Genomic DNA, 20,808 nt, shown 5'->3' with positions numbered 1-20,808 from the left:
ACTTTGTTGTTTCTGACGAGAGAATTCACCAGAAAGAGGTATTCAGTCAGCGAGCGAGTGAAGAAAACACAGCATTTTAGCAATGACTCATCTGAACGCCTCTGATTGGTCATTGCATTCATAAGCTCAACAGCATCATGTGTGATTGGTTATAATGCGCAGTACTATGGCAAGCCGTTTTAGCTTAAAATATTCCCAGCATTACTTGTCGTAAATTGCATCTTAACTGGTAACAATTCAATTAGAGAGCTCTACAATTAAATTCTTACTAGTAACAATGCCAGTCAGAGAGCTCTCTAATTCAATTACTACTAGTAAGAATTCCAGTTACAGAGCTCTCTAATTCAATTCTTACTAGTAACAATTCCAATTAGACAGCTCTACAAATAAATTTTTACCAGTCATATGTCTCCACTGACTTCCATTCATTTTTAAATGCAGAGCTCTACAACTGAATTTTTACTCATAAGAATTCCAATTAGAGAGCTCTCTAATTCAATGTTTACTAGTAACAATTCCAATTAGAGAGCTCTTTAATTTAATTCTTACTAGTAAAAATGCAATTACAGAGCTCTATAATTAAATTTTTACTTAGTAAAAAAACACATTAAAGATATGTTTAATTGCAGATCTCTGTAATGGAATTAAAGAGCTCTCTAATTCAGTTCTTAAGCGGCATTTATACTTTCGCCTGGCTCCGCTCTGTGAGCCTCCGCTGATTGCGCGCACACCTTCCCAAACGGACGAGGCTTTTATACTTGTCACGTTCGCCGTTGCACTATTCTTTGAAACGACAGGGGGCAACAAGGAGTAATTGTCCTCTAAAACCATCGGGAATCACCGGTGAGAAGAAGTCATTTGCCGGTACAAGTCTTCTCGTGTGATAAATGAGTTGATGAATTAATAATTTCTTTATGTACAAACTTAAAACAATCTTAAACTATTGGCTTTATTTCACATCAAGCACAAGACAACTTTAAGCAAATAGTGTATAATTAGTATCTAAATGAATTCTAATTCTATTTTTATACAATAAAAATAAAACGTACTTAAAATACAAAGCCTTGGACAAACGACGCAAAAACAAAAAAAACTATGCATTGTTTTCCGTCAAGGCATCAAAAAGTGCCTGATGGAGGTTGAACTTCACATTAAACCGTTTCTGTTTCACACAAATGCCGGCACAGACGTGCATGTTCGGCTAGAATCGCCCTGAACTCGTACATCTTCGGATGCGGAGCTGCGCGGAAAGTTACAAAAAAATGCCGTGCACAACGCCACACGAAATGAGTTCGCGTGCACTCAAAGCAAACTTCCGGCAACACCGCGATGACATCATATTTGCCGTGTGCACCCAATCGAACTTGCGGACGCGTCGAGTATAAATCAGCCTTTACTAGTAACAATTGAATTAGACAGCTCTCTAAATAGAATTCTTACTAGTAAAAACGAAACTAGAGAGCTATCGAATTGTAATTCTTACCAGAGCATGTGAGTGGAGCGGAGCGTGAGCTGAGCGGGGAGCGGAGTGGTAATATTTCCTTAAGAGCGCCTTTCTGAAGATTCCGCTCCGCTCGCTCAATACGCTCAGCGCCACTCGCTCAACCCAGAATGTCGTTTGGTGATTTGCTTGTTCGAGATCGAGAATCTGTAGAGATCGAGAATAGTAGAGCAGTTATGGAGTTCAGATATTGTTTCAACGAAGTTGCAAGCCTTATACATAAATGTAAAGTAAAAATCAAAGTTAAGAATGAGCAGGGAGAAGAAACTGAGAGGGAGTGCGGGGAGACTGTTAAAGTTAGTACAGATTCATAATGATTACAGAGAGCACGAAGATGTGCTACGCAAACATGGTGCAGCAAAAGGTGAGCTAGTTACATACCATAATAAATTAATAAACAGGTAGGCTAAGGTTATATTCGGTTGTACGGAGCCCCGATCATGACATGTAGACAAAATCACGGCCATGAATTTAGAATAGGCTAGTTATGGCCACGAATTAAGAATTAATTTTTTCGTTTAGTCTAAATTATGGCCACGAATTAAGTATTCGTTCTCTTGTTTAGACTTAGCTGGCACGAATTCATTCGTTCGTTAATTCGTTCATTCCCTAGTTTTAGTAGGCCTAAATCGTGGAATTAATTATTATATTTCGTAATTACTTATTAAAATCATTATTGCTTAAAATTTATAAATAATAATAAATTAATAAAAAAAATAATAAAACCTCCTGACGTCGTAGAAACAAATTGTTAATTCAAATTATATTCGGACCTCCGTAGTTATTAAATAATCTCAGTTAAACTGTAGACCTAAGCTAACACACAGCTGTATATAGGCCTACATACAGAACTACAGAGTACAGAAGATATTAGCCTACACCACTTAGGCCTATTAAAATATTATTTAAAATAAAAAAAACTGACCTGAACCAATAGGTAGTCCTACAGAACGTAGGCTAGATATAGGCAGCAGTAATTTATAATCTAATATATTGCACGCAAATTTGTTCTTTACAGAACGGAGCGGGATCTGAGCGGGAATTGGTTTACGGCGAGCGTGAGCGGAATATTAACGGAGCGCTTGCTTGGGCGGTTAGAGCGACTGAGTGGAGCGCACGTCCATAGAGCGGAAAACGTAGCGGAGCATCACACCGCTCCGCTTCGCTCACATGCTCTGATTCTTACTAGTAAGAATTGAATTGTAGAGCTCTGTAATTCAATTGTTACTAGTAAGAATGCAATTGCAGAGCTCTCTAATTCAATTGTTACTATTAACAATTGCATTAAAGAGCTCTATCATTGTAATTCTTACTAGTAAGAATTTAATTGTAGAGCTCTAATTCAATTGTTACTAGTAAGAATGCAATTGCAGAGCTCTCTTATTCAATTAGAGAGCTCCCTAATTCAATTGTTACTATTAAAAACTGCATTAAAGAGCGCTATAATTGTAATTCTTACTAGTAAGAATTTAATTGTAGAGCTCTCTAATTGAATTCCTACTAGTAAGAATGCAATTGCAGAGCTCTCTAATTCAATTAGAGAGCTCCCTTATTGTAATTATACCTAGTAAAAATAGATTTAGAGAGCTCTCTAATTGGCATTATTATAGTAAGAATTTAATTGTAGAGCTCTCTAATTGAATTGTTACTAGTTAAAATGCAATTACGACGAGTAACGCTTGGAATATTTTAAGCTAAAACGGCATGCCATACAGTAGGCCTACTGTAAAAACGCGTCTGTATCTGGCTCAGCGCCAGCCAGCGAACGAAGCAGATTTGAATTTAGCAGCTGATGATATGATGCACTGAACGTTCTAATCACGCCGGTGTGATTGTATTAAATATAGAAAATATTAATCGGCTATTTTTTGTCTTTTGGAAGCTGCATTCAAAATCCACTTGGATCAAAAATCTGAGGGGCATGTGCCCCCTCACTTTGAATGGGCATGACGCCTCTGCTGCCAAATATCTCACGGCATCTGGGATAAATAACGGGGAAAACCCAGGTCATGATCCTGAATAGACTTGCGACAGTGCGCGTCAAACGTTGCCGCTGTGATGAAAGCTCTTATGGAGGTGGTTTGGGCGTGTTTTATACTAATTACTTACCTCAGGCACCCGGTCGCTCATTTAGAATACTCAAAAAGCATTAATAGAACGGGGTTAAGAGCAATTACGTGCTTAATACACACGTGTTGTGATTTAGGATTTTTTTCGAGCGAAGTTCTCCTCAGCGTATAAAGACAAATAAGCTACATAGGTGTAGTCTTTAGTTAATGATACCCACTTTGTTTTTTTGTACGTTTAAATGTGCTCTTATTCAAGACGCTCATTTGCAGCTTATCATGGAAGTAAAACTTTTACCGGCTTGTTTTGTTATGTTTCTGCTATGGGGTAAGACTCATCTATTGGACTACTTTTTTTTTTTTTAACACGTTAAAGTAGTTTAATAAACACGTATTTTTTGTTATTTAAATTGAACATTAATTCGTTTCCAATATAAAGATCTGAAAAATGCAACTTTTATATTTTGGAGTGTTGTTTTTATACAATTATTTAAAATATGATAATGGCTTTAATGTAAACGGGAGGAAGTATTTTGAGAAATAATGAAAGTGGTATAAATTAAACATTTATTTCAATTATTATAAAGATTTGAAAAGTGCAACTGCATCTATATTTCTTTATTTGCAGTTAATTTTCTTTCTCTCTCTTTCTTGACTTCCTGAAGATGGCGCCCAGGCTCGATCTGCAGGACAAGAGTTTGCCACTGTGTTCATGCAAAACTATGTTTTCCCTTTGAACCAGTCACTTTTTCAGCTTTATATCACCTCTGTGAATTCTAATTGTCAAGTCAAAGTCAACGTGCCCAGTCTCAGTTTTACCCAGGAGGTGCAACTGACTGCAGGTCAGGGCTTCACCGTGACCCTCCCTGTACAGGTCGAGCTGTATGGCACCAGGAGGTCCCCCAAAACTGTCCTCATTCAGGCATCTGATGACATAACGGTTTTCTCACTAAACTCAAAAGAACACACGGCAGATACATCCCTGGTCTACCCCATGAGTGAATGGGGTACTGAATATTTTGTGTTCACCCCCACCAACTCCCCTCCATCCATGCTGAAGGAGTTTGTGCTTGTCAACGGTAAAGAGCGGAACACGGTGGAAGTGTTCCTTAAAGCGGCGGTCCGGTTCGAAGGTCACTCGTACGGTGTCGGCAGTAAACTAGTTGTAGTCCTGGACCCTTTCGAAAATGCACAAATTCAAAGCCAAGGAGACCTCACAGGAACTAGCGTATCCTCAAAACTTCCCATTGCCGTGTACTCGGGCCACATGTGCACGTGGCGCTTTTCTAAGTGCAATCACGTTTATGAGCAACTCCTGCCAGTCCAAAGCTGGGGAACTCACTTCCCGGTTGCTCCATTTAGCATTCAGAGCCAGTTTGACAGCATCTATATCCAAGCATCACAATCAACTAATATAACCACTCAATTCGGCTGTACTACATTAACTGACGTTCTTCAGCGTGGTCAGGTTCTAGAGTACAAAATCCAGTTTCCGAATGGCCTTAACATCATTGCTGACAATGGAATTCAGGTGTTTTTTCTGTTTAATGGTGTGCAAACATCCCACGGTGTCACATGCGGCCCATTTCTGTTAAATCTGCTGCCCAAGAAACATTTCTGTTCTTCATACACCCTTGACGGGATAGCTGGATTTGACAACCGAGCTCTCCTGATTGTTCCTACTAATGAAAAAACGGGGATTATTTTGTCTTTTCCCGGAAGTGTTCAATGGAGGGTTATCAATGGCAGTGACTACTCTTGGACTGAACTGGTTTACCCACCCGATGCAGACAGACACAAAGTAAGCCATCCAAACGCTTCCTTTGTGGTGTACAGTGTGGGCGTAATGCAAGTGAATGGATATGGAGCGCCAGCCCCATGCACCGATCGAGGTATATGTCAATAAAAACACATGTTTTTCCCTTCTGTTTAATAATAATAATAATAATAATAATAATAATAATAATAAAAAAAATCATCAGCATACGTGTGTTGATGGTGTAATGTAGCCAGTTTCATTTACACTTATTTATGTGGCAGACGCTTTTATCCAAAGTGACTTAGCGTTTAAGGAATATATAGGCGTATGCATATTTCTCAGTTCTTGCATTCCCCAGGAATCAAATTCATGACTTTGGCAACTCAAGGAAGCTCTATTGTTTGCATTATAGGAATGAATGATACTTTTTTTTTTTTACTAATAAAATTCATCACGGTTTCATAATGAATTTCTCAAAAGACAATGTTCTTGATATTGTTTGCATTATAGGAATGAATGATACTTTTTTTTTTTTACTAATAAAATTCATCTAATGAATTTAATGAATTTCTCAAAAGACAATGTTCTTGATATTATTATTATTATTATTATTATTATTATTATTATTATGCCTTTTATTTAACCTGCTTGTCCTGCTTAAGATAGGTGGCCTAGTTATACAGATACACGTATAGCAAACACCAATAAAACACAATAAAATATAATTAAAAAATACAGCCTTAGAAGCATTTGCAAATCAATTAATCATTTTCTAGTGCACGCATAAGTGTTTTAAAATTACTGCGACACCTTCTTAATTTAAATTAAGTGTGCTTTCTGAGCTTAAAAACATATACACTTCTTAAATGACTCATTTATGCTGCATAAATAATGTGTACCTTCTGGTTGTTTTTTCTGTAGATGTGCCAACACCTAACACTTGCTTCAACATCATCTGTAGTGAGGATGAGGAGTGCCAGATGAAGGGTCCCTACCCCACCTGTGTGAAGAAGCCAAATGGAATCTGTTGGGCAATGGGCGACCCTCACTACTGCACATTTGACCAGCGTTACTTTGACTTCATGGGCACTTGCACTTATGTTGTCACCAGGAACTGGCAGGAAAATGACAGTCTTCCAGCTTTTGAGGTCCTGGCTAAGAATGAAAACCGTGGTGACACAAGAGTCTCTTACGTGGCACATGTAATTGTGAATTTTGGTGGTATCCTCATCAGCATTGAGAGTTCTCAGCCTGGGAAAGTCAAGGTGAACTTATTATTTATTTTTTTTATTTTTTATTTTTTTTCCCCTCAAAGTAACTCATAGGTAATGATCATGGCATGGTTTTTGTACAAAAGTTTTAGAAAAAAATTTAAGTTTTAAAACATGCTTTGTGAGTATTGATAGTTTTGTCTTAAAATATTTTAACATCTTAAACCTTGCATATCAAGACATTCATTATAATTTATCATTCTATGTATTTTTATAACAATAACAATTAGTTTACTCACTACTTACTCATTGGCCATTTTTCCTCGTTTCAGTGAATCTAATGTGAAGTTGTTAAAGAGGTTTATAAACAATATTGTATCAATATTTTAAGTATGTAGACTTTTGTAAATGTAGATTTATGACAGATTCATTAAATATATTTTCTGAAAACAAATGTTATACTTGGGTTTATACAGTTTGGAGCATGACGGTGTTGAAATGCTAATTGACAATTATTCTGTCACTATGTAATGCGAGTTAATATGGTTTGTGCAGATTGACCAGAGTGTGTGGAGCCTTCCTGTGGTTCTTGATGATGTTGGGGTGTCCATGTTCCAGTCCGGCAGCTTCATCACCATCCTGTTTTCTTTTGGGCTGAGTGTGCAGTATGACTGGGACCACTATCTCATGGTCTCCCTGCCCACTGCCTTCATGGACAAGGTCTCTGGACTCTGTGGCAACTTCAATGGTGATCCTAAGGATGATTTCACTATGCCTTCGAACACCCAGGCTGACAGTGCAACAGAATTTGGCCAGAGTTGGAAAGTTCATAACTTAACATTGGATGAGGGCTGTAGCAATGATGGTTGGAACCTTGGATGTGATGCTGAATCGCTTAAGCAATGGCAGGGTGAAAACTACTGTGGACTCTTAATAATGGCACCATTCAGTCAGTGTCATTCTGTTATTGAGCCACGTATTTACATCCAGAACTGCATGTATGATGTTTGTATGACAGAAGGGCAGAGAAGCTACTTGTGTAAGGTGTTCGAGGTCTATGCAAGTGCATGTCAACATGTTGGGATACAGCTAACCAACTGGAGAGAAGCAGCCAATTGTTGTGAGTAGTTTTACAGATAGTTGTCCAGCATACTTGATATCTTTGTTCAAGATCATGACACCCCCACTCTCTGAATGTCTTCAGCTTACAGATGCCCAGAGAACAGCCATTATGAGTTTTGTGGTAGCGCTTGCCCTTTGACCTGCATGGGCCTCGGGTCTCCTGTGAACTGCACTTTACCCTGTGTCGAAACATGCGCTTGTGATCCTGGTTTTTTTCTGAGTGGATCCAAATGTGTACCTTCAGCCCAATGTGGTTGTTCCTACAATGGACACTACGTTCCCGCTGGTGAGACTTTCTGGGCGGATGATGCTTGTCAGCGGCTTTGTCGTTGCTCCATGGAGGGTGGACATCTAAAATGCCAGGATGGAGGCTGTGGGACAAGACAGCACTGCCAGGTGGAGAATGGCATTAGGGATTGTTATCCCGTCTCTCAAAGCACCTGTATGGCACTGGGTGACCCCCACTACTACACCTTTGACGGGGATCATTTCAACTTCCAGGTACTATTCTATTGGCACGAGAACTGTCACTTTTAAACGCTTATTGATAACTAAAACCTTATTTAAATGAAGCTACAAATAAATATTAAATCAAACTTAAATTAAAATGGTTTTATTTCAAGTTTATTTTAGTTTAGTTTAGTTTTATTTATTTAGTTTATTTATTACCAGGAGATTATTAACACTAATTGCTAAATATTGGAGTATAAATATAAAGTATTAATTGAAAAGCACTATTACTAAAACTTTAATTAAAATGGAAGTATACTGAACCTGAAAACAAAAGCAAAATATGTACTGTATATGCTATAATATACTACAATAAAGTGGTAGGGCCTTTTTTTTTTTTTTTGGTAGTAGTAGATGATTCCATGTCTCTGGATGAGTAACTTTGGTGAACAATTATTTTCTCCCTTCAGGGTAACTGTGTGTATCAGTTGGTTGGGCTTAATGTCTCAGAGCCTGGACTGGTGCCCTTTGATGTGCTGGTGCAAAATGACTTCCGGGGAAGCAAAGTGGTGTCGTTCACTAAATTACTGGAGATCAGAGTGTACAATACCACCATTGTCATTGATAGAGAATACAGCAGTTTTGTTACCGTAAGTTCTAGTTGCATGCTTTAAACATCTAGCAAACTATTTAGTTATATATATATATATATATATCTCTCTATCTATCTCTTTCCATGAAAGTCATTTCATTAATCAAAATGACTTTCTTTTTCAGGTCAATGGTGAGCTGTTGAACCTTCCTCTCCATCTTTTTGAAGGTCAGATTTCTGTTTTCAGAAGTGGCTGGTCTGCTGTCATTCACACCTCTTTTGGTCTCAAAGTCACGTTTGATTGGAACAGCTTTGCAACCGTCACCGTCCCCAGCACCTACATGGGTGCCATCTGTGGCCTCTGTGGGAACTACAATGGAAATCCAGAAGATGATCTGACTGTCAGAGGAACGGCATTACCTGCTTCAGGACCGATGAAGTTCGGTGCCAGCTGGAGTGTAGCCGAGATCCCAGACTGTGTCCATGGCTGCACAGAGAGTTGTCAGGATTGCGACCCGACCAGAAGGAGTGTCTATGAGACGTCTGATTTCTGTGGTCTGCTGCGTGACCCACAGGGGCCTTTCAAGGACTGTCAAACTGTGTTGAACCCTGCTCAGGTTTTTGAGGATTGCGTTTATGATGTCTGTTTGTATAATGGAAGGAGAGATCTATTATGCCAGGCCATAACGGCATATGTATATGTCTGTCAGGCAATGGGAAGGACCATCAGTCCTTGGAGAACTGCTGAATTCTGTGGTGAGAAACCTGGGGAAAATTGTACCTATACCTTTTTGAGAAACCGTATTGGCTACATAGCAATATTTTGTCCATATTTAAGAGGTTTTGTAGGAGTAGTGGTAAACTTTCAAGACCCTCTTGTTCCATTTATTTCTACAAAGTCCTTGAAGTGATAGTTCACCCAAAAATGAAAATTTGATGCTTATCATCTTACCCCCAGGGCATCCAAGATGTAGGTGACTTTGTTTCTTCAGTAGAAAACAAATGAAGATTTGTAACTCAAACCGTTGCTGTCTGTCAGTCATATAATGGAAATGAATGGAAATCACGGCTTTGAGAGTCAAAAAAAAACATACACAAACAAAACCAAATTAAACCCTGCGGTTCGTGACGATACATTGATATGTAAAGACACGAAACGATCTGTCTGTGCATTACCGCCACCTATCTCTCAAATGGACCATTGACACTCTATCTACAATCTCAATTAGGAGTGTCAATGGTCCATTTGAGAGATAGGTGGCGGTAATGCACTTATAAGTCTGCAATCCACCGTAAAGCAAGAAGACGCGTCACGTGCCGGCTGTCGAGGACGCGCTCAGGACAGTTCAGACATTTGCAGTGCATCAGAGGTAAAAAAGCCATGATTTCCATTCACTTCCATTATAAGACTGACAGACTGCAACAGTTTTGGTTAAAAACCTTAGTTTGTGTTCTATATTTTCATATATGAAGATCTATTTAAAAATATGGCCTGCAGTAGAAAGAAATCATTGGGATTTATAACATGATTTGAGAACTTGTAAATTGATTTTTTTTTTTTGTTTTTTTTTTTTGTTTGTTTTTTTGTTTTTTTTTTCCCTTTTGAATTTTTCTGTGGACCCCAATTTGATGAACCCCAATCAAGCCCACCATTGATTACCAGAGTTCATAGTGGCATTTCTACTAGTTCTTGCTTGACCTCTTAATTGTTTTTAGAATTCGAATCAGGACTTAACCCATCACATGTCTTTGTTTTGTCAGGTGTTCAGTGTCCTGTCCACAGCCACTATGAGCTCTGTGGCTCTGGTTGTGAAGTCACCTGTCATAGTTTGGCTCCTCCCACTGGCTGTCGTAGCCCCTGTATGGAGGGCTGTGTGTGTGACGAGGGCTACATCAGGAGTGGGGACCGCTGCGTCCCCTTCTCTCAGTGTGGGTGTCTCTATGGCAACCGCTACTACTTGCTTTACCAACGGTTCTATCCTGGCAGTAACTGTGAGCAGGTGTGCACTTGTTTACCGGATGGCCAGGTATGAAGACGCACTAAAGTGAGGCTGTATTTCGGTTGGATTTGATTTGTGCTTGTTTTAAAGGTGTCATATGATGCGTTTTCATGTTTTTCTTTTACTTTAGTGTGTTTTGTAGCTGTTTGTGCATGTAGAGATCTGCAAAGTTACAAAGCTCAAAGTCTCCCACAAAAGGAATTTTTCTATCTAAAAGAAGGCTGATCCAGACTGCCCGAAAATGCCTTTATTAAATTCTCCCTCACATATCTACGTCACTGTGGAAATAGTTGCATAATACCACCCAAATGGATACACAAAGAAGGCATGGTTTCAGGCATATGAGCGACATTTGACTCTTGAGTCGGGGGGCAAGAAAAAAAAAATAAAAATAAATTAAATAAAAATACATTTAAATTTTAAATAAAAACAAAATGTTTTTTCGGATGCAGAAAATGCCTTTATTAAATTCTCCCTCACATATCTACGTCACTGTGGAAATAGTTGCATAATACCACCCAAATGGATACACAAAGAAGGCATGGTTTCAGGCATATGAGCGACATTTGACTCTTGAGTCGGGGGGCAAGAAAAAAAATAAATAAATAAAAATAAATAAATAAAAATAAATTTAAATTTTAAATAAAAACAAAATGTTTTTTCGGATGCAAGCATCAAAACAATGCCCTACCGTATTGCAATGCATCAAAGCAGTCAATCCAACACAGTCAAGAATAACTTAAAGAGGTTGCCACCGTTTAGTAAACTGAACTAGCTTTGGCTCTTGCTGCTGACTTGAATGGTGTGCCATTGTCACTTGAAATGTTTCCGTTTTTGAATAGTTACCAAAGGCGAGACACGTGAGGAAAAAATAAACGATCAGTTGTGGGACTATATTCTGTCATAAATCGCATACCATTCATTGCTGAACTTTCTACCGTCCGTTACTGGAAATTAAATGAAATTACTGGTTGATCTGTCCCGATCTCAAAGTTTACACATGCTTTTGGTCCGTGAATTAAATCTCGCTCGGGACGCATGCTGTCTGTGGAGGTTTGGCCAGGACTGGTTCCAGAATTAAATCACCATATTTTGTTCCATCCATTGCCAATCACTGCTGTTTCGAGAGTGAATCCAGCATAAGTATGCAGATGTCTTTCCCGAAACTTTGCAGGGTGTAGCCTATGTGTCCGAAGAACGAAATTTTCATACAAATTCTGAATGGATTATACCCTAGAAAGTGCGCAAAGCGCGCTCCCTTTATCACTAAAAAGCATCACTCATCTTCGTTCATGGCAGTCTTACAAAGTTACATTATAATCAATGAAGCTCTCTAAACTGCACAATGAATCTCTTATTTACATTGTGTCTGCACTTAATCATGAGATGATTCATGAGCGTGCAAAACTGCACTTAAAAACTGCGGCGCTTTCAGCGGTGAGTGAATTCTGACAAAACGTTTCTGATTGGCTATTGCGGTCATGAAATCAACAGATATGTCTGTGATTGGTTACATTGCTCAACGCTGCATTCAAGCATGCTAACATATTCTATTATACCCAGTACACAAAATAATGAGCTTTGAAAATAGCATCATATGACCCCTTTAAGGAATCGGTCTCATATGACTGATTTCTGTGTTTCTCAGTCATATGAAAATTTTATTTCATTGCTCTTTTGAAATGAGTTCAGTCTGTTCTGTTTATAACATGTATTGTTTTTGTTTTTTTTACTTGTGTCCAATGGTAAATATGGCAATTTTTTTATTTATTTTTATTTTTTTTTTTAGTATTGAATTTTCAAATTGTGTAATAGCCTTCTGATGACAGCTTCATTTCTTGATGCTAGTTACTGAAGTTTAATGCAATGCTTTTCTTTCCACAGGTGGTCTGTAGTAAGTTGTCTTGTGGCCCCTATGAGAGGTGTGAGTTGATGGACGGCGTTCGCAGATGCCAGCCAATTGGGCAGGCCATTTGTGAAGCTTCTGGAGACCCACACTATGTGTCCTTTGATGGGATGCGCTTTGATTTTCAAGGCACCTGTACCTATATTCTGTCCCAAACCTTTGGCCTGGAATGGACCAACCTGACCCCTTTCTCCATCCAGGTGGAGAATGAGAGATGGTGGCCCAATAGTTATCAAAAAGTCTCTGTTACCAAGCAAGTGGCTTTAACCGTCTACGGCAGCACCATCATCTTAAGACAAAACGAGCCCCAGATCTTGGTTAGTGCTGGTTTGTCTGCATTTTTTCTTCAATGAAGCTTCCATAATACCTGATGATATGCTTTTTTTTTTTTTTAAATTGTTGTTGAATTATTGTATGACCCTAACACTACACCATTCCCACAGATCAGTGGGGTTCTGACTAATCTTCCATACAGTTCAAACAGTTTAAATGGCTCCTTGGTCCAGGCCTATAAGGACGGCGTTAACTATGTCATCAAGACTGGCTTTGGTCTCAAAGTAACCTATGACCTGTCTTACTATGTCACTGTTACCATCCCTGGCAACTACCGCCACAAAACCTGTGGACTCTGCGGCAACTTTGACGGAGACCCTTCCAATGACTTTAGGCTGCCAGACGGCAATGTTACACAGGATGTGAATATATTCAGGAGAGCCTGGAAAGTGCATGTTCCCGGAGTGGTGTGTGAGGACGGATGTGAAGGCGACGCATGTCTGGACTGTAATCCTCGACTGAAAGCTGTCTTTGAGAAGCCTCCCTACTGCGGAGTTCTGGTTGACCCCAACGGGCCGTTTGCCGCCTGTCATACTGTGGTTAACAGTTCAGCTTATCTGAATGATTGTGTCTTTGATGCTTGTGCTTCTGACGGCAACAGCAAGGTGGTTTGTGACAGTGTGGCGAGATATGCTTTTAGTTGCCACACAGCTGGGGTCGGTATCCAAAACTGGAGGACAGACTCTTTTTGCCGTAAGTGTTTAGATATTTAGTGATAATTATCTATCACTCTCTGAAACTTAAGTGACCTTTTTTTTTTTTTCTTCTTCTCTAATTCACTGTATTCCAGCAATGTCATGTCCCACTCACAGTCATTATGAGCTGTGCTCAGACGTCTGCTCTGCTGCCTGCCCTGGTCTGACTGCAATAGTCCAGTGTTCCAAAACCTGCGCAGAGGGCTGCACTTGTGATAATGGTTATCTTTTTGATGGCCAGCAGTGCGTTGAACACCAGCAGTGTGGGTGCTATGATCAGGGACACACGTATAAGGTGGAGTGATGGCTTTGAGTTTACTGTAGGGACTTTGGGTGTGTGTGCATCTTAGCTTTTCTGAGAGTGTCCATCTGCATTGCTTTGCATTCTCACATTGTGTTTTCAGGCTGGAGAGGTGGTTTACCTGGGCAACTATAAGCAAATGTGTCGGTGTGATCCTGGGAAGGGACTTACCTGTGAGGGTAAGATGTTACTGAAGGCAAAGGGTGTTGCTTTAGTCTATTATTAAATGGGAGATTTTGTGTTCTGTTTCTTCTCGCTGTTTCTGTTTACAGATCCTTGTCGAGACCTCCACTGTCGTGAGAAAGAGACATGCCGCTTTGAACGTGGCAAGGCTGTGTGTGTGCCCCTGTACAGCAGCATGGGGTGCTTGGCATGGGGTGATCCGCACTACCACACCTTTGATGGCTACAAATATGACTTCCAGGGCACCTGCAGATATGTCTTGTCTAAGACCTTTGGGAATCTGAGTGGACTGGTGCCCTTCTCAGTAACACAGAGCAATGAAAACCGTGGCAACCCTGATGTGTCTTATGTGCAAGAGGTGGAAGTTACTGTATATGGCCAAACTCTAAGCTTAGTGAAGCACCAGATGGGACAGATCATGGTAACGAGTCACTTAATTTACAGAGGTTTTCACTAATATTGTAAAGATTCTCACTTCATTTTGTTTTTTTTTTTTTTTTTTTTTTTGGTTTTTTTTTTTTTTTTTTTTTTTTTTTTTTTTTTTTTTTTTTTTTTTGGTTTGGAAAAGTATTTTTATGCAAGTGTATTGAGTGTTTGAATAAGATTATTATTATTTTTTTTTTTTTTAAGTATAACATTGTCAAATATTTTAAACATGTTTCAGCAAGAATTGAAAATGGTTGCTTTATCTCAATATTTTGATGACTTTTGTCCCTGTAGTACATTTTATACAAAACCAATTTGCAAAGTTTTTTTGCAAAAAGTATTTACGATGTTTCAAATATATTTTGCCCAATTGTAATTTCTGTTTTGGGACTTTTTCATATCTGAAAATGTTATTCCTGCACTTGAATCAGACATTTCCATTTAAACAGCCTCGTTATGTTAATGATTCTGACTTTCCTCTGTCAGGTGGATGGTTTACGGTTTTATCTTCCATTTGATCTTCATGATGGCCGTGTGAGGGTGCGACAGAGTGGCAATGCTGCTCTGTTGGAAACCGACTTTGGTCTGCGTGTCTCTTTCAACTGGAACTCAAGGGTTCACCTGCATCTGCCCAGTAGTTACTATGGAGTTGTGTGTGGCCTGTGTGGAAATTTCAACGGTAATGGTGAAGATGAGCAAAGAGACCCTTCTGGAAACCTTCTGCCAAGTCTGTACCAGTGGGCAAAGAGCTGGAGAGCAGAAGACAGTGTCACATCTGCGTGTCATGATGGCTGTGAGACCGACTGCCCTGTTTGCTCTCGTGACCTACATGCCCTCTATGAAACGGATGCTTTCTGTGGTGTCCTGACATCAACAGGCCAGAGTGTCTTTAGTGCATGTCATGCTAAAGTGAACCCACAGGCGTTCCAGCAAAGCTGTGTGTATGATCTGTGCTTCAATAACGGAGACCGAAGACTTCTCTGTCAGGCTCTGGAGACTTATGTCGAACTGTGTCATCAAGAGGGTGTCATCATTACAGATTGGAGAGGGATATTCAGTTGCTGTAAGTTTGAAATGCTCATAGTGCACATGTTTGTTTCCTTAAATTTAACCATGAACCTCTTGTTCTTCAACAGCTATGAGCTGCCTGCCCAACAGTCATTATGAGGCCTGTGCGTCTCCGTGTCCAGCAACGTGTCCGTACCCAAATCAGCAGCTAAATTGCACAGATACCTGTGTGGAAGCCTGTGTGTGTGACAGCGGATTTGTCCTCAGCGCTGGCACTTGTGTGCCCACCAATCAATGTGGCTGCTTCTACAAAGGCGCTTACTACCAACAAGGCCAAACTTTCTGGGCTGATGAAAAGTGTCATCAGCTTTGCAAATGTGACCAAAGTTTGGCTGTTGTGTGTCATGAATCGTCTTGTGCCCCTGATGAGAGCTGCTTGGTCATTAATGGAAGTCGCGGCTGTCATGCAATGAGCTCTGCCGTATGTGTAGCGGCAGGAGACCCACATTACAGCACATTCGACGGACTCCATTTTGACTTCCAGGGCACATGTGTGAATCAGTTGGCAGCCCTATGCATTGATAAAGATGGTCTGGTACCTTTTAATGTGACCATTCAGAATGATCATCGTTGGAGCAGCGCAGTGAGTGTCACCAAGATGGTCAATGTGACAGTGAAAGGGTTCACCATTACATTGACCAGCGAACATCAGTATCAATTACTGGTGAGTACGGTCACACAATATACACCTTATACACACTAGTAGGACCGAGAACCGTTCTTATTCAGAACTAGTTTCATCAAGACAAAAACTGATGTTTGGTTATGTTTTTGGTTCACACACTTGTTTACAGTATTTTAGCATGGAATATCATGTTAAAATACAGTTTGCTGTGCTACTCTACCGTGGCACGGTCAATATCATGCTGTTAGTAGATGGTGTTATGACACTGCTGAAGTCTTATTGCTAATGACATTCGTGAGGTGGCTCTTTGAAGTGAATCAACTATAAAACAATTTCACATACAGCTTGAAACTTACTGATACATTTAGTGGGAAAATTGGCCTAAAAATTGCACACCAAGCGCCAAGTCTCAAATTTGTATTGAGAACAGTTTCAACAAAATGGAAGGTCTCCCAGTGGTTTTCCACTAAAATAATAGCTCAGTGGTTTAAAGGTGAAGTATGTTTCTGCTCTGCTAGTATCTCTTAGAGAAATTACAAAAATAAAGAATTTTCAAACCACCTTTGCAAAGACCCGTTTCAAGTGTTGTGCCTCCCCCTTAGACGTTACAATCTCCGCTCTCACGGGTCTATAAAACTGGAGGCATGTCTCTGTAGGTAAAAGTAGGCTGCTTTCAATAAAAGGTCCAACATATCAGCTTACCCATCAAGAAGGAAACTACAAGTTTGGCATCTCAATTAAAACCCAGTTTTTACCCTTGTTTTTACCCAAAATATAGTCTGTCTCTATCTTGGTTAGTCTTGGAATTTTAGCTTGCACTTCTGCAAGCGAATATTGGCTAATTTTCTTTTTCTCTTGTAACACATCAACCATGGTCCAAAAATAGGCCAATTTACTTTTTCCTCTTGTAACGCATCAGCCATGGTCCCATACCGGCTAAACACCCGCTGGATCAGCCTGCTACAGTATCAAACTCTCGCTACTGGTCGAGTTGGAAAGTGATTGACAGATTTGAGCGGACTGATCTCTGATTTGATGGTGCCCAGGAGGCTCAGTGTTCGTACTTTTAGGGAGATAAATCCATGAATGGTACACTTGGTGGTCAATGAGCAAACTTGGTTAAAGGGGGTAGTTCACCCAAAAATTACTCACCCCCACGGTTTCCCAAACCTGAATGAATTTTTTTCCTTCTTTTGAACACGATATTTTGAATGTTAATCAAACAGATGCCGGTAGCCATTGATTTCCATATATATTTTTTTTTCTCCATACTATGTAAGTCAGTAGCTATCATTAACTATTTTAGTTACATTCTTCAAAATATAATTTGTTAAACTGGAGAAGAAAAAAACGTTTCTAAAAAAACAAATTTAAATATTTGAAGCATTACCAATATTAATAGATGCTCAACCTGCAATGCGACCCAGAGGGAGAACGCCCAGCGCTACTGTGAGATCATCACAAACCGGACAGGGCCTTTCAGAGAATGTCATGCGCAGATTGATCCCAGATCTTACCTAGAGGATTGCATATTCGACACCTGCCACTTCCAAGGACATCAGGTTGTGTTGTGTGACGCAGTGGCAGCCTATGCATCTGCTTGTCAGAGTCAAAATGTCACGGTTCACCCGTGGAGAAATGCCACATTCTGCCGTAAGTAACTACTATTACTTTTTCTTTTTTGGTTGTCCGCTACATAAAGCTTGTTTTGAAAACCTGAGCTCTTGGTGTGTGTGTGTGTGTGTGTGAATTTTTTTTTATTTCAGTATTTTTATTTGTATTTCAGTTTTAGTTTTAGTAAGTAGTTTTTCCTTTTTTTCGGTTTCTGTTTTTTTTTCTGTTTTATTTCTATTAATTTTTTTATTTCAAATACCGAAAGAAAAAAATGTTTTAGTTAACATTTATGCATTTGGCAGACACTTATCCAAAGCGACTTCAAGGTACACATTTGATCAATTCCTGTTTTTTCCTGGGAATCGAACCCATGATCTTGGCATTGCTAGGGCCATGCTCTAATGTTAACAATAACAACACTGTTCAAAGGACAAAAACTGAATGAAATAAAAATGAATACTGTCTCTGATCTATCACAGCTCCATCCTGCCCACCCAACAGCCACTACAACCCCTGTGCTCCAGGCTGTACCGAGACCTGCATTAATCTCTCTGTGCACAACTGCAGCAGACACTGTGCTGAGGCCTGCCAGTGTGATCGGGGTTACATCTTGAGCGGCCAAACCTGTGTGCCACAAGCAGAATGTGGCTGCTTCTATCGGGGACGCTATTATAACAAACACCAGATGTTTTACACCCATGAGCAATGCTTAGAGCGCTGCGTGTGTGGGCGAAATGGAACGGTTTCCTGCCAGAAATCAAGTTGTGCTCCAGGAGAAGCTTGCAGGGTGGTGGATGGAGTATTGGGATGCCACCCTGTCAGTTATGGAAGATGTGTGGTGACTGGTGACCCTCACTATTTTTCTTTTGATGGCAGAATTTTTGACTTTCAAGGCACGTGTGTTTATACACTCGCTAAGGTATTTGATCAGGGCAAAGGATGGCTGGTTAATTTTTCTGTGGACTCCAAGAATGAGCAGATTGGAAACCGAGGGGTTTCTCTCGTCAAGACCTTGACTGTGACTGTTTACAACCTGACAATCAGCATCAAACGAGGTGAACGCTGGAGAGTCATCGTAAGTCTTTGCCTCAGATTGTTTTTTTTGTTTTTTTTGAGTAAGAAATTGTACATTTTATTCAGCAAGGATTAAACTGATCACTTATATTAAATTGTCCTTTTTATTCAACAAATCTTAATGTGTATATATCAGTTTCCACAAAACTATTAAGCTGATCAGCTGTTGTCAACACAAATATATAGAAAAAAATTTGTATCTTGTGACAAGACTGGAGTAATGGCTACTGAAAATTCATCTTTGCCATCACAGGAATACATTTTTTAAATATTAAAAATATAAGTTTATTTCTTAGTAATTTCATAATTACCAACTCCAAACTTTTGAACTGTACACGTGTGTATATACTGCAGTACAGTATAATATTGTCTTAACTTTTACATATTAAGAAATTAACAAGTTGGTTACTTGTTAATTTCTTTTGTATACGTTAAGAAAATCTTGGGGAAAAATGCATAATGGACGTGGCGATGATGATAATAATAGAAAAATTAAGATGAAATGTTGCTGCTGGTTCTCTTTGACAGGTGAACAATGAATTTGTCACCCTCCCTTCATCTTTTGGCCATCAAGTCACCATTAACCAGGTTGGTCAAAGTGTCCAAGTGCAAACCGATTTTGGCTTGAGAGTTCTGTATGACGCCAGTTACCACGCAGAAGTCCATGTACCCTCAAACTATCAAGGCCACATGTGTGGACTGTGTGGAAACTACAATGGCAACCCAGCAGATGACTTCTTGTTGCCCAATGGCACACAAAGCACCAGTGTCGATGCATTCGGACAGGCGTGGGCATTGCCAGCAACTGGTGTTCAGAGCGGAGTTGGAAGTTCCCCGCAGCAGTGCGATCAGACCAAAGCTGAGAGTTACCGCAGAGATGATGCCTGTGGCCTTATGGCAGCTGTCACTGGTCCCTTCAGTGCCTGTCGTGATCGAGTGAATCCTGAGCAACATGTGATTAACTGTGTATTTGACATGTGTGTTATGGATGGAGACGGAGCGATGCTGTGTGAAAATCTTCAGGCTTATGCCATTATTTGCCAACAAGCCGGTACACAAATCATGCCATGGAGAAATAGTTCATTCTGTCGTAAGTTAAGCCTTTTGATTTTTTTTTTTTTGTTTGTTTTTTTTCCTTGTTTTTACATTGAAACTTAAGTGTTTTGAGCACCAATTTGGCATATTAGAATGATTTCTGAAGGATCACGTAACCGAAGACTATTAATGGCTGCTGAAATTTCAACTTCACCATTTTAATATTTTAAAATGCAGATGACTCCTGTAATTGTGAAGTAATTTTAAACTGTAATATTTCAAAATATTTAAGTTTTAAAACAATTGCATATATATTTTTTTTATTATTATTATTTTTTTAATAACCGCATGTTGCCTTTTTTATTTTTAATTTTTTTTAAAGCGGTGGACTGTCCAGCTAACGGTCACTATGCACAGTGCTCTAATAACTGTGCCAATACATGTGCCAGCCTCAGCAGGACCATTAACAACTGCCCAGATATTTGCATGGAAGGCTGTCAGTGTGATGAAGGTTGGCTCTCAGATGGTGACGCGTGTGTGCCTGTGGGAGACTGTGGATGTGTCCATAATGGCAAATACCTAAAGGTGAGATTTAATGCTTTTCATAAATATCGATAATGATTGAATGATAAAAATGATTACGGTCTAATATAAGCTGCTTTGCGACTTTTTTTTTTTACTTTTGCCAGACTTTAGAAGTTCTGATTCTCCTAATTAAATGGCAGCCATTCTAGATGCCTTTTTCAGAATTATTTCATGAATTATTTCCTTAAATCCATTGTTTAGAATATTTTTACTAACGTAAAACATTGTTCAAGCTGAAATGCACTATTTCTGCAGAATGATA

General features: G+C 39.5%; 1 protein-coding gene across 1 annotated transcript; it reads left to right on the top strand.

Annotated features, from left to right (window-relative positions):
- The first annotated feature begins 3,707 nt into the window (after window positions 1–3,707).
- On the top strand, window positions 3,708–20,579 carry LOC107694804 (IgGFc-binding protein-like). Its single transcript, XM_016494491.1, has 20 exons — window positions 3,708–3,895; window positions 4,233–5,459; window positions 6,248–6,591; window positions 7,093–7,657; window positions 7,742–8,160; window positions 8,580–8,759; window positions 8,887–9,457; window positions 10,463–10,728; window positions 12,586–12,924; window positions 13,051–13,633; window positions 13,731–13,930; window positions 14,040–14,115; window positions 14,209–14,540; window positions 15,032–15,608; window positions 15,682–16,277; window positions 16,841–16,890; window positions 17,641–17,891; window positions 18,332–18,927; window positions 19,455–20,016; window positions 20,344–20,579. Exons 1-20 carry the CDS (start codon window positions 3,778–3,780, stop codon window positions 20,577–20,579), a joined length of 8,088 nt encoding a protein of 2,695 aa, XP_016349977.1. The 5' UTR covers window positions 3,708–3,777.
- The last annotated feature ends 229 nt before the right edge of the window (window positions 20,580–20,808 follow it).

Source organism: Sinocyclocheilus anshuiensis, unplaced genomic scaffold, assembly GCF_001515605.1.
Source record: "Sinocyclocheilus anshuiensis isolate Anshui unplaced genomic scaffold, SAMN03320099.WGS_v1.1 scaffold2688, whole genome shotgun sequence".
Taxonomy (NCBI): Eukaryota; Metazoa; Chordata; class Actinopteri; order Cypriniformes; family Cyprinidae; genus Sinocyclocheilus; species Sinocyclocheilus anshuiensis.
The sequence above is the reverse complement of the archived record's forward strand: the minus strand, read 5'-3'. Positions and strand labels throughout refer to the sequence as shown.